The 14,286-nt window shown below is 48.8% G+C and overlaps 1 protein-coding gene across 1 annotated transcript in view; it reads left to right on the top strand.

Moving 5' to 3' along the window:
• The window catches only part of RAI14 (retinoic acid induced 14), a 76,664-nt gene extending 65,011 nt beyond the window's left edge, over nt 1–11,653 (top strand). The window contains exons 8-12 of the mRNA XM_045285262.1: nt 1,537–1,655; nt 2,958–4,493; nt 6,028–6,177; nt 8,806–8,871; nt 9,701–11,653. Of these exons, the coding sequence (XP_045141197.1) occupies nt 1,537–1,655; nt 2,958–4,493; nt 6,028–6,177; nt 8,806–8,871; nt 9,701–9,778 (1,949 nt within the window). The 3' untranslated portion in view covers nt 9,779–11,653. The remainder of the gene's footprint in view (nt 1–1,536; nt 1,656–2,957; nt 4,494–6,027; nt 6,178–8,805; nt 8,872–9,700) is intronic.
• Nucleotides 11,654–14,286: the final 2,633 nt, after the last annotated feature.

Below are 14,286 nucleotides of genomic sequence, written 5' to 3'. Positions count from 1 at the left end.
GGGTCTGTACGGATCTTGTCTTAATCAGCTAGTGCTGCTGTAACGAGTATATGCCTAATGAACCCACATGTATTCTCTCTCAGTTCAGGAGGCTGGAAGTCTGGCTTCGAGGTACCAACTTTAAAGGAAGTATCTCTCCCTAAAAGCTTTAGGAGAAGTTTCTTGCCCCTTTCTCTCAGCTGCCAGCGTTCCTCGGCAGTATTTGTGTTGCACCTGTCTTCCCCAGTTTGCACTTCTTTCATTGACTAATCTCGACCGCCTCGATGTAATGAGGTTTGAGATATACCCTACACTATGTGTACTACTTCAACTAAGTCCCCATTGACATAGCAAATGCTCTATTCTCAAGCAGTTAGATATCCATAGGTATGAGGGTTAAGATTCCAACACATTTTGGGGTAGGGGGGTCGTAACTCAATCCATAACACATGTGTAGTTTGGGGGGGGGGTTTAATCTAAGTTGAGAGATGTGGAAAGGGCGCCTAAAGATTATAAAAATTAGCCTTGTGTTTACAACATAGAAAGTATGATAAACTCAGCTGCCATCGAGTTCATTCCAACACCTAACGACTCTTTGTAGGGCAGAGTGGAACTGCCCCTTAGGGTTTCTAAGGCTGTAAATCTTTACGGCAACAGAAAGCTTCCTCTTTCACCCAAGCAGCAGTTGATGGATTCAAACTGCAGACCTTGCTGTTTCACTCCAACACATAACCCACTATACCACCAGGGCTCCTAAGCAAGTATTATGGGTACCTTGAATGTCAGGTAAATGGAACTCTACAGATAGAGAAGCAGTGCGTCATACATAGGCAAGGCATTTGGGGGCACAGTGTAGAGGTCTAATGGAGCCTTGGTGGCGGAGTAGTGATGTGTTGGGCTGTGACCTGCATGGTTGGCAGTTTGAAACCACCAGCAGCTCCACAGGAGAAAGACTGGGCTTCCACGCTCATACACAGTTACCGTCTCAGAAACCCACAGGGGGGTCACTGTGAGTCAGTACTGATTGGATGGCAATGACGAAATAAGCGGAGGCTTAACCCAGCCAAAGGGACTGGAGATTATTTTCGTAAGAAAAATTAAAGCACTTGATCCAAATGACTGATCCAACTACCCTGTTTTAGGAAGGAAAATCTGATTTAGCTGTGCAGACTACAATTTGCTAGGGAGCCATTTGTAACTAGAGTCCAGGTGGTAAGCAGATTCAGAGCAATTAAATGGGACTTACTGGATGGAAGGAAGAACCAAAAACAGCCAAGTTTTAGGCCCATCATCAGGTGAACAGGAAAAGTATGCCCAAATCCATCCATTTCCAGAACCAGCTTTTGTGCATCCACGTGTGTGGTATTGTGCTGGCAGCATGAAGAGGAGGAAGCCCCAGGCTCTGAACAGTGCTGTTCAGGGCTCTTCCTGCGATGTCCTATGTGCTCGTCAGGAGTACAGAGAACTAGCTTGGGGCAGACGGTGCCTTTGTGAAGGAAAAGCAATAGAACCGCTGGCGTGTTTAGACTGTGATATATTGCCTTTCTGTATCCCAAGGTGCCGATAGCTTATTAGATGTGAGTTCTGAAGCCGACCAACAAGACCTCCTTGCCCTCTTACAAGCTAAAGTTGCTTCCCTCACTTTACACAACAAGGAATTACAGGACAAATTACAGGTCAGTAAACAGATGGCTACCACAGAGCCTAAGGCAGTGGTTCGCAACCTTCCTAATGCTGCTACCCTTTAATACACTTCCTCATGTTGCGGTGACCCCACCCCCCACCCCGACCATAAAATTATTTTCGTTGCTACTTCATAACCGTAATTGTGCTACTGTTATAATTGAGCAACCCACAGGTTGAGAACCACTGGCCTAATCAACCTGATGGCTTTTTTAAGGGCTTATGTTTTGTTTCAAGCATGTATTACAAACCGTTAACACCTTTGGCTGCCACCTGAAAGGTTGAAGGTTCAAGTCCACTTGGGGGTGCCTCAGAAGAATGGCCTGGTTGCCTACTTTTGAAAAGTTGGTGTCTGAAACACTGTGGGGCACAGGCCCATAGGGGCACAAGTGCAGTTGCCCCACGTCAGGGTTGTATTGACAGTAACTTCTGGGATGGTGGAGATGCTGGGTTTTTGTTATGAATTTTAATGTATTTAACCCTGAGCATCTTAGTCTCACATCATCTATTTTATGAGAGATTTATTAACTCCATTTCTGCACATGGGCAAATTCTGTGTGTGTGTGTGTGTGTGTGTGTACTCACACACTAAGGGGCATCAAAAAATAGGTTAAAAAAATTCCATTCCCTTTTTTTTTTTTTCCCCAAGTCAAACTAAACTTTTATGAGTGAAAGTAAAGCTTTTGATAAGACAGTCTCCTGGACCCTCCTTGGAAAGCTTGGAGAAACTGGGGGGGGGGGTGTGTGTAAAGAGAGAGGCCTGAGGCTATCTATGCATCACTTATACGCCCACCTCCCTGCCTGGTCTCCACCCACATCCACTTGGAGGGCGTGGTGGGGGGGGGGGCGTAGAGTCTTCATTGTCTTCTCATCCAGTTGTTCAGGCCCTTTTTGAAGCCCCGCTACAGCGACATGTACTGTTCGCCACTTGCTTAGTAAGGGAGACCACTGGCAGACTTAAGAACTTGGTAAGAAGCAGCTTGTAGCCCCAGTCTATTGTCCTCTTGGAAGAGGACACACACACACACATCTTTCCAAACTTTCCCCCAAGCCAAAGGCTTTACAGCCAAAAAGAATTCCACTACTATGACAGGGGCACAAATACCCTCTCCGTGGGGAGGCGCTTACTGGATCAGCTTTTGTCATGAATCTGCCGCCATGTCCTACAGGGGACCGTATTTCTCCCTGGGGCTCATGCTGCATTCCCAGACCTCTGTCTCGGGGGTGGCCCTCCCGTGGGTTCGCATGGCTTGCTCTGTGTACTGGTGCCATTTCATTCTTATTTCTCCCCCCAGGCCAAAACCCCCAAGGAGACAGACACAGACCTAAGCCTTGACTCCTACCATTCCACTCAAACCGACTTGGCCCCATCCCTGGGCCAACGGGGCGAGACCTCTCTCCCAGACTGCAAATCATCTCCATCTGCTCGCCCTCCGTCCGTGGGGAAATCCACTGGCGGCAGCGATGGCAGAGTCCAGGAGCTCCAGGAGCTGCTGCAGGACTTGCAGAAGAAACTGGAGAGCTCGGAAGCGGAAAAGAGAGCCCTGCAGCGTGAGCTGCAGTCCCGAGGGACAGAGCCCGTGTGCTTCAACAACGCAGAGATGCCCGAGAACGGCTCCGACCTCAGCCAGAAGCTGAAGGAGACGCAGAGCAAGTACGAGGAGGCCATGAAAGAGGTCCTGAGTGTGCAGAAGCAGATGGCGCTGGGCCTGGCTTCTCCAGAGGGCTCGGGAAGTTCCTCCCGCCCCCGCGAGCCCAAGATCACCGACGAGGAAGTCGACGTGCTGAGGCGGGATCTCCAGATGGCGTTAGAAGAAAGCGGAAGGCGGCAAGAGAAAGTGAGGGAGCTGGAGGGGAGACTGGAGGAGCGGGAGAGAGTCCTGGCGACCAAGCCGCCTGCGGAAGAGTATGAGAAGATGAAGACGTCGTACTGCTCTGTGATTGAGGAGATGAATAAGGAGAAGGCGTTTTTGTTTGAGAAATACCAAGAGGCCCAAGGAGAGATCATGAAATTGAAAGACACGCTGACGAGTCACGTGGCCCAGGAGGCCAGCGATGAAGCTGGGGACATGAAGGAGGCCATGAACAGGATGATTGACGAGCTCAACAAGCAGGTGAGCGAGCTGTCGCAGCTGTACAAGGAAGCCCAGGCCGAGCTGGAGGACTACCGGAAGAGGAAGTCTCTGGAAGAAGTCACGGCCGACTATATCCATAAGGTGGAGCATGAGAAGCTGCTGCAAGTGACCGACGCCTCCAGGGCTCACGCAGAGGAGGCGCTGTCCGAAATGAAGGCCCAGTACGCAAAAGTGCTAACCGAGCTGGCCCAGCTCAAGCTCCTGGTGGACGCGCAGAAGGAGAACTCCGTCTCCATCGCCGAGCATCTGCAAGTCGTAACCACGCTGCGGACGGCTGCGAAGGAGCTGGAGGGGAAGCTCGGCGGTCTCCAGGAGCACCTCGCAAGCAAGGAGGTGGAGGTGGCCAAGCTGGAGAAAGCGCTGCTCGAAGAGAGAGCGGCCGTGACCGACGCCATGGTGCCCAGGTCCTCCTACGAGAAGCTCCAGGTGGCGCGGGAGAGCGAAGTGAGCGCGCTGGCTTCCAAACTGAAGGATTTGGCCAAGGAGAAAGAGAAGGCGCACTCCGAGGTGGCCCACCTGCGGAGCGAAGTCTCGCAGGTGAAAAGGGAAAAGGAAGCCAGCCACGCGCTCCTGAAAGCCAAAGAGCAAGAGGTACAGGAACTGCAGCACCGATGCCAGCAGTCGCAGGAGGAGCTTGTGGAGGTGAAGAGATCTTCTGAGAACTCCTCAAAGCTGGAGGAGGAGAAAGATAAGAAGGTGGGTGACGTTCCACTTCTGTTAGATTTCCAGCCAGGAGTTCCGGGGGGCAGGGTGGTCCCCAAGTGGCTTGGCTGCGCACCAAAAGGTTGGTTGGTTCAGGGTGTTTACAGCTTCCATAGCGATATCAGCCTCGGGCCCCGAGGGGCAGTTCTCTTGTTCTCTAGGGTTGAACTCGAGTGGAGTGGGACATGTCAGCACACACCAGTAGCACCAAGCCTTTCCACCTTTCCTTTCTTGTTTGTCACATGTGGCGACCCCGTGGCACAACGGTTAAGCCCTCAGTGGCTAGCCAAGACGCGGGCGGTCAGAACACTCCCAGTGGCTTTGTGGGGAAAAGACTTGCCAGTCTGCTTCCAGAAAGACTGCAGCCACGTTTGTATGTCGAGCGCCGTGGCGGTGCACTAGGGTAGCTCTGCTCTGACGCAAAGGGCCACGCTGAGGAGGGATTGGCAACCCCCGACACCACCACGTCTGTTAGCACGAACCGGCTGTCAGTGCTCTGGGGCTCTGCACATGCGTCTGTCTGTCTCTAATGCTTCACTAAGAATCGTGTGTGCTCTTAGTATGTTGGATTAAAAGAGGGGAAGAAAAAATTCTATCCCCTTAGAAGAAAATATTTTCACGCCTGGTCCCTATTTATCCTTAAAATACAATTTCACAGAAGCTCTTTCCGTATCGGGGATCGGAAGTGAACCCACAAACTGCAGAGTGTTTGCTGCCCACCCAGAACTTAGGCTTAGCACTGCTTCTCTAAGCGCCACGGCACCCCCACTGCCCAGTCAGTGTCCTCGCTGGTCCTCATTCTCAAAGGCATTGGGGGGTGGCGGCAGCTAGAGGTGGCACGGAATGTGGCAGGGAGCTCTCTGGCGTGTCCCAGTCCCTGGAATGGACGTCATAAGAGCACTGATTATTTGCCCCGCAGTTGAGTGTGACTCGCGGCAAGGTCACCCCGTGTGCAGAGGAGCGCTGTGTCCAAAGGCCTTTCCAGACGCCAGGCCCCAGGCCCAGCTTTCAGCTGGCAGTTGAGTGCTTCACCACGTGCATCCCTCAGGTGGGAGCACTATGTGTCCCTTCAACCGTGAGTGCTTGAAAAGAGCCTCTAGCGCCTGAGTGGGGAGGACTGTGCTCCCTTGAAAGCAAGGTGTCCCGAGACAGCAAGGCTCTGGAAGCACGCTGCCTAGTGCCCATGGCAGCAGTCCCGGCAAAAACACAGCGCTCTCTGCTCAAAGAAAGGGTGCCTGCGGGCCTGTTTCGGATTGCCCTTCCATGAGATTCAAGAAGGAAGTCGACATCAAGCTTCTGTTCCTCTCAGGCACTGAAACAGTATGTCATTCAGGGGCCTTCATCTGAACCAAGTGGGTTGTATTGGTTGGCTTGACTTGCTGACCTGTTTCCCAAGTTCTCGTTTTAAGAAATGAAGTGTTCCGAAGTCTTGAGACCCAGAGGCTCATTGAGATGGTGTGAGGCTTAGAGCCGCTGACACTCAGCTGATGCGGTCTTGCCTATTGATCCAGCTGTCCTTTCTCGCTAGATCAATGAGATGACCAAGGAAGTCGGCAAGCTGAAGGAGGCCCTGAACAGCCTCTCCCAGCTCTCCTACTCAACGAGCACCTCCAAGAGGCAGAGTCAGCAGCTGGAAGCTTTGCAGCAGCAGGTCAAGCAGCTCCAGGACCAGCTGGCCGTGAGTGGGCTCCTTTCCACCGCCTGGTTTGGGGTTGGGGGAGTTCGTGCAGTCCTTGTCAATGCAGCTGGGTCGGAACCGGTTGAGGACAAGGTCCCCGGCCTAAGCCAGCTTTCTACTTCAGTGGGCATTGAACTGAAGGTTTCTTTGGTGAGGTCAAAGGAGGGGACCCATGGGGGAATCCCCAGTGGGTAGCTTATCTGCAGGCTGCTTACTGTCACACTCATCCACCAACCTTTAATCTGTGTTTTGCATTTCTGCAACGGTGAGCCCATTTCTCGCAGCAGCAAGAGCTATTATTAGAAGTTAAGTTCTCTGGGAGTTAAGAGATGGAAGGTGGGTTATCCACCCCGCTCCTTAGTGAACCCAAGAAGACCTTTTGTATCTGTTTAGTTTCCTATGACTTTCGTAACCATCACAAATTTGGTGGCTTAAGACGATGCGAACTGATTACCACTGGACAGCCCTGAAGTGTCTATAAAAGTTCCATGCAAGTGGGGGTCTTGGGGGATCGGCTTCCGTGCCAGTTCTAGCTTCTCGAGACCACCATATTCTCTTCTGTTTTCCATTTTTAAAGCATATCACTATAAAGTCTACTTCTGCTTCTGCCCTTGACCTTGCCTCTCTCCTGTAAGGACTCTAGAAATCACATTTAGAGAGTACACTTCCAAGGTCAGCAGTTCAAAACCCCAGCCATTCTGCAGGAGAAAGCTAGGAGGCCATTTACTCCCTTAAAAAGTGACAGTCTCCCAAACCCAGAGGCATTTCTACTCTGTCCCATAGGGCTGCTGTGAGTCGGCATTGACTGAAGGGCAGTGAGTTTGCTTTGGGACTTTTTAAAACCAGTATAATCTCATTCCTGATCTCAAAATTCTAACATTATCCCGTCTGCAACGTGCGTTTTCCCTCTGTGGGAATACACACGGTTCATCTTTGGCGGGGGCATTATTTAGTCTACCGTAAGATCTTAGTCTTCATTGCTGGGTCGTCTCTAGCTTCCCCTTCCAAACAGGACCCGGATTTTGACTTGAGTACAGATGTGGCACCAGCGAATCCAAGTTCCCATACGTTGGGTCCACAGTGTTCCAGGCTAGTTCCTGGGTTGAACTGCTCTTGCTGGTCATACTCAATGGAAGAGAAAAGTGGCCCTGATTGTGTTCTGCAGTTTGCCTTTTGTCCTGCTAAGACATGAGGACAGCTCAGAGATAAAGATGCTTAAAAGAGTCCCCAAGAGGAACTGGAGACATTTCTCAGAAAGGACAGATAAAAGGAATGAGTTGGTGAACTGAGGACCCAACTGACACCCAAAGGGTGTCAGCCTCTTGTTTTCCTTGAGAACACTGGTAGCTAACTTATTGAGCCCGTGAGGATTATATGATACTGACTATATGAGAGGGCTTCAAAAAGTTTGTGGGGAAATGGAATTAAAAGATAATGGGAGGTGCCACCTTGAGTGTCAAGGTGCCCTTTGTGTAGTGAGGGGCCTTGGGGGACAATAGTTAAGTGTTCTGCTGCTAACCAAAGGGTTGGCACTTAAAACCAACCCAGCAACTCCACGGGACAAAGGCCTGGCCATCTTCTCCTACAAAGATTACAGCCTTCAAAACCTTTTGGTTCTCCTGTGTCATGTGGGGTCGTTATGTGTCAAAATTGATGGATGGCCCCCAACTGCTATATAAAGGAGGTTCAAAAAGTTTGTGGAAAAATAGAATCAAACGCAGAATTTTTCATCCCACTTTGGGAAATTTTCTCGTGATTATCTTTAAATGAATAGATTGTTGTTGTTGTTCTAACTAAAAATATATGTTACCCCTACTTTGTTCTCTGGGGTCTGAAAACTTTATAACTGGCCATCTATAGTATGGTTGACCTGTGTTCCCTTAGAACAGAGAAAGAGTCCGGAATGACTGAGAAGCATAGATGATTGCCCCCAGCAATAGCTGCCGTTTTCTGCCATGAGCCCAAAAGAAAGGAACTTCTCTCAGAGTTTTGATCAGAGAGTCAACAGAAAGATCCTGACCAAGGTCAGAAGAAATTATGGAATGGAATTCCAGTCCTCATGGAATCCAGATTTTCTGGAGCCATTGAGACTGAATGAACCGCTGAGAAACCGCTCTCCTGGAGTCATCTTTGACCCTGAAGCTTTGTTTGAGCCAAACAACAGTTAAGCTTCATGAGTAAAGACTTCCGTGGGCTTGGTGCTCTTTTAAAATCTTATTATATGGGATCAAATTATTAAAAGTAACTCAAAAGGTTCGATAAGAAGCTTAGGGGCACATGAATGAGATAAAATGTATAAACAATTCCTTACAATTCAAATATGTTGTAAATCGGTGACTCCCTGTATTACGGTATATACTTAGAGCAGATGTAAAGATTATAATAATTATGAATTTTCTTTTAATCAAGGTGGCACGCTAAGATCCAAAATAGGCTTTTGTCCACTAAAAATACTAAGTGTTCAGACAAGCACAGGACAGTGTTGTCTTGTCAGTGGTCAATGCAGTACTTAAAAGCGTGAGCTCCTTTTGGCAGCATTTGGTCACACCACCCTCATAGTTTTGGGGGGGGTTTGCTTGCTTAAAGGGCTCCAAAGCACTTGAATAATGTCACATCTCCTTTTCCTAGGAATGCAAGAAACAGCACCAGGAGGTCATATCGGTTTACAGAATGCATCTGCTGTACGCTGTACAGGTACGGCAACATCCTGTAGAGTACCTGGGTAATCCTACAGAACCCCAGCATGAGACATCGCCAAAACGCCCATTATTCAACTGGAAGGAAGAATAGACTCTCTTTCCTTGGAAAGCTTTGACAAACACTTCACTTGGCTTTAGATTGTATGTCAGGAGCCTCCTATACCTTCTTGGCCAGGAGCAGACTCATCAATTGCTGAGAAATGGAGGAGGGTGTGGCTGCTGCTACCATCCGGGCGGGGCTCTGCTCTGCAGGCTCTGTGGAGCTCTCCGAGCCATCTGCACTGCCTCTCTCCTGTGGTGATCAGCGCTCTGGCCAGCCGGCCTCTCATATACAGCCAAGAACCGAGAGACCCTGTGCCGGGCACTTACGTAGGCTCTACCTCATTATCCTTCAGAGGAGAAACTGGGGACCCCCATCTTTGATTCTGTTCCTCATAGCAGTGTGGGAATGGACGGAGCTAACATTCATTTAAGGAGCCCTTCAGTGATGAAGAGCAACAGTTAAATGCTAGGCTGTTAACAAAAAGGTTGGCAGTTCAAACCCACACAGTTCCTCTACTGGAAAAAGACTTTGCACTCCGCCTCCAGAAAGATTTCAGTCCAGAAAACCCTGGGGATCAGTTCTGCTCTGTTACTGGGGGGTTGGGGGGGTGGTCACCATGAGTCAACATAGACTCAGTGGCACCCGGTAACGATTAAGTACATCTAAAAGATGCGGGGTTTGGGGAGGCAGGGAGTTGCCAGCTTCCTTCCATCCAGCCGTTTCGTCCCTAGGGGAGACTGCCATGAGGTTCTAATGAGTGTGTGTTGCTTGAATCCCTCAGGGCCAGATGGATGAAGATGTTCAGAAAGTACTGAAGCAGATCCTTACCATGTGTAAAAACCAGTCGCAGAAGAAGTAACGGGGTTCCTAGCAACAACACGTCCCCCTTGTTGCCCATTGTTGTGTTGGCTCCAGAGTTGTTGGCAACCACTGACGGCCACTGCTCTCACCCGCGGTATGCACTGTGACCCAGCTTCTGATGATGAAGCTCCTGAGAAGTCTGCCTTCTTCAGAACTTCCCAGACTTCCGAGCCAGCAGGGGTGGAAGGCCCTTCAGGTTCCAGAGCCGGGAGGAGCCACGCTCAGAGGTCTGGGTGGGCATCCCAGTGGCGCCCAGCCTGCTGAGTGACTTCACTCTGTGATGTGTTGAGCTCCAGGCAGTGAATACAGTTCAGTCCCCACACTTGGCTTGGGCCATTTTTGCCCTTGGTGTCCAATCCCCAAACATGATTTGAACTCTAACCAAATCAGTATGACACTGGTTAAGAGGCGTGTGCTTGATGCCAAGGTGCGTGACATCCTTGGACTTAAAAACCTGAATCCCATCTCCCCACACCACCCGCCCCCACTGCCACCTTCCTTATCACATCTCACCACCCAGCTAGTCAAACTTCTCAGTTGGACCAGCACTATTCATTAAAATACGAAGCTTAAGAAACAAAAGCAAATTGTCCTTAAAAGTTCTCTTTGGAAGTCAATCGTTGACATACTGCAAATTTTCTATGCAAACTTGCCTCCTGCTGTTATCCGTGAAGCTCAGGAAATCCCAACACTTTGGCATTTCCGCAAGGGATTACAGTAAACTGCGTGTTTACAGCCAAAAGAAATGCCTCGTCGTTTTTTTGGATTTTTTTTTAACCGCACGTTTTTAAAAGTGTTTTGGTTTTTATCTCTATATAGTGTTTTTATTGGCTCTTAAATAATAATTTTTTTCCCTCTATCTGAATCCTTAAATAAGTGAGATTTTTGCTAGACTCTATTAACAAGATATTTTTTAAGTAACCATACTTAAGACTCTTGAGAACTATACCTGCCCTCCAGTTTGTCAGCTATAGTGCAGAAGGTAGTTTGCGTTCCAGACTCAGCCTGCACTGCTGCCCGCGCCCCTGGGAAGTCCTCCCCGTGTCCTCAGAACTGCAGGCGTATCTGAACCTGGTGGATACTCCTCTTTCCCACTGGATATTTTTGAAAAGCCTCCGTTCTCCTGGTGTGTATAAATCCCATTCTTGGAAAGGGACTGTTCGTACCCATCAGGTTTTCAACTTTAAAACGCAAACTCCTGGAATGGTGTCCCTTGTGGCTTCTAGCAAGGTCCTGGGGAAATACCTCTGCCCCCTTTATTTTTAGTATAAAAGCATTTCCAGCTTGCTCACAGTTTCCCTTATGGCTTTGATCCTATGGAGGGAGATACACAGAATGCCAAATTCTCCCAAGTCTGTGACTACAAGGGCAAGTCGCTCCGACGGCCGAGCAGAGCACTCAGCCTTGGGCCGCCTGAGTTCCCAGGGCGCTGGCCGGTACTGGATGGCACGCTCCTCTCCATCCGATGGGGACCAACACCAGCTAAGCAAAGTGGCCCCGAAGTGTGGTCTTCCCTTTCTTAAAAAAAAGGCCTTTCGTTCTAGGTAAAGCCATTTCAGAATTTCCCCAAAGAAATGTGAAATCAGACAAAACAAACTCGTGTGTCACAGCACATCAGATAACACCAACCAACCCGTCCCACCTCCACACCCCCCACCCCCACCCCACCCCGCACAGCACTGCTGTGGAGAGTCAAACTGGAGACGTTTCTGGCGGAGGCCTGACAAAGTGGTAGCCTTGTACCTAGCGTCGGGAAGCGTATTTATTACAAGTACTCTGGTGAAATATTGAAAAGTTATATGCTGTAGACTAGGATTTTTGTTTTTGTAATTTACAGGAGTTATTGCCGAAAATAAACCTTGGTTTCATTTTGCATCTCTGGTGTTCATTTTCCGTGTGCTCATCTCGCTTTGCCAGGAGTTTACTGCGAGGGCGCCTTGGGCTGCTCCAAGTTCAGCAGCCTTGCATAGGGGTGGGCTTCAAAGTGGCGACCAGCTAGGGGTGCCCAGCTGGTGCTGGTGAGTCTCGCGCATGCGCTATGTTGATCACTACAATTAGATTTTGTAACACTAGATGACAATGAAATTAAGCAGTTCACCATACGACATGGCCAGATGATTTCCTTCATTGTGGCTGTTCCTCTCCACGCCTGGCATGGCTCTTACCACCTGGGCCCTAGCCCTCATGTACCCCAGCCTTTACTAAACCATACATGGAGCCTTTTACTTGAAAACAAAAGTTTAATGGTCACTGCAAAAGAAAACCGAAGATTAGTCCCTGGTGTATGAGATTATTTCTGTTTTACACTATCACATGGATGAACCCTGAGAAGAAACCTTCAACAAGGACCAATCGTGCACCTGAGAAGGTGAATTCATGGGGTCCCACAGCTGGGCAGGAAAGTCAAAACTATCTTCCTGGATGAGAGAAATGTGTTGGAAGTCAACGTGGTGATTGTTAGGTGGTTCTGATTCGTGGGAGTCCTAGACAGTGCTGGCACAACACCTTTGTCACCCACAATGAGTGTGTTTGAGCCCACTGTTACAGCCAGTGCGGGCCCATCTCATGGAAGGTCTTCCTCTTTCCACTGACGCTCTACCAAGCGTGATCGCCTCCTCCAGAGACCGGTCCCTCCTAATTGGTATGTGTGACAGTGTCGCCGTCCTTTCTGGCTGTATTTGGCCCAACACAGATTTGTTAGTTTGTCAGCCAAAGTGGGGGGATGAAAAAATGTCTCGTGGTGAGACATCAGTCTATTCCAGTGTTCTCAACCCTCCTGATGCCACGATCCTTTAATATAGTTCCTCATGTTGGGATGACCCTCAACCATAAAATTATTTTCGGTGGTACTTCATAACTGTAATTTTGCTACTGTTATGAATCGTAATGTAAAAAGGATATACAGGGTATATTTCCATTGTTACACATTGAACATAATTAAAGCATAGTGATTCATCACAAAGCAGTATGTAATTATATATTGTGAAATATTTATGTGTCTTCCGATGGTCTTAGGCAACCCCTGTGAAAGGGTCGTTCGACCCTGACTCCCAAAGGGGTAGCACTCCACAGGTTAAGAAACACTGGTCTATTCCTTCAGGACAAAGGAAATAAACAAAATGCATCTCCTTCCAATCTGCTCTGGTAGTAACTCTTAGTGAACCTCGTGCGTGCCCTGACAGTCTGCCTGTAAGTACAAGTGGGTTCATATTTTACTTTGCACATTAAATACAGAAATGTACTGTAGACTCTCTTCAAACTATGCTTTCTTCCACTTGGGGCATTTTGGAGATTTTTGTTTGCCTGTACATGTACATTCCTCCCTCTGGCTCACTATTATTTAGACAGTTCCTCGATAACCGGTATTTGACTGCTACCAAAATGCCATAGCTGCTGCCTGGTACATAAATGTCTTCCTGCACATGTGTGAAGATTCTTTGCATCATTTTCAAATTTTATTACTAGCTCCCATCATACAATCTGGGCGTGGGGGGGGGGGGTGTGGAGGAAGTAGTAGACACTGAATTGTCACACGGAGTGCGGAAGAAGAGCCTTTGTTGGGGTCTTGGTGGTTCAGCGACACCCATAGATTTTGTTAGCCTTTTAAAGTTTTTGCTCGGGCACCAAAGCCTTGACAGCTTACGCCCAGTAACTGCAAGGTGAACACACGCTGTGCTGTGTGGGGAACATGTCGAAGCACAGTGTGGCTTAACTGGAACGCTGAGTGCTGACGGCAGCAGATGCACTATCCAGCAAAGCCCCTGTGATGCTCTGTGAACAAAGCTTCGAAGGCAGAATTTTAAGGAAGAGAGTGAGCTGGGAAAAGAATCGCGGCATGCAGACTCACCATCTTCAACAGAACAGAACTCGGGCATTATGGGAATGTGTGTGGCATTATTTTTGAAACAGTCAAAAAAATGAGCTGGACTGCTGGTCATCATAAGTGGTCCATATGAGCTGGCTGAGGGGCGATCATTGTGGCTCCAGCACACCAGAAAGGATTCCCTTATAAAATGAGATCGAGAAGAACATATTGAAAATAACCATGTTGCTGACGCAAATAGATGATGAGCTAGAGGGGAGAGAAAAGCAGGGCAGAGCCAAGCAATGGGAACTTCTAACGGCTGGGAGAAGAGAAGGCCCCCTTACGTGTCACTTCCGAAGAGGTGATACATATGGTGTTGGCGAAGATGGAAAGTTCCATGGACCGCCAGAACAAACAATTCTGCCTTGGAAGAAGTACGGCCAGAATCCTCTTTAGAATGGAGGATGGCTGCACTGTGTGTTTAGCACATACTTTTGACATGTTAATTGGAGAAGCCAGTCCCTGGAAAAGGATATCCTGCTTGGTCAATTAGGGCAGCGGAAATGAGGAAGATGAATTGACACTGGCTACAATAGGCTCAAAAGTAACAGTTGTGAGGATGGGGCAGTGTTTCCTTCTTTTGTACATAGGGTCTCTATGAAAGCTGACTTGACAGCACTTGACAACAGCTTATCACTTCT

Source organism: Echinops telfairi, unplaced genomic scaffold (genome assembly GCF_000313985.2).
Source record: "Echinops telfairi isolate 266 unplaced genomic scaffold, ASM31398v2 ScPeMD7_7469;HRSCAF=8507_1, whole genome shotgun sequence".
NCBI classification, from domain to species: Eukaryota; Metazoa; Chordata; class Mammalia; order Afrosoricida; family Tenrecidae; genus Echinops; species Echinops telfairi.
Note: the sequence above shows the minus strand (reverse complement) of the source record. Positions and strands in the feature narration are given on the sequence as shown.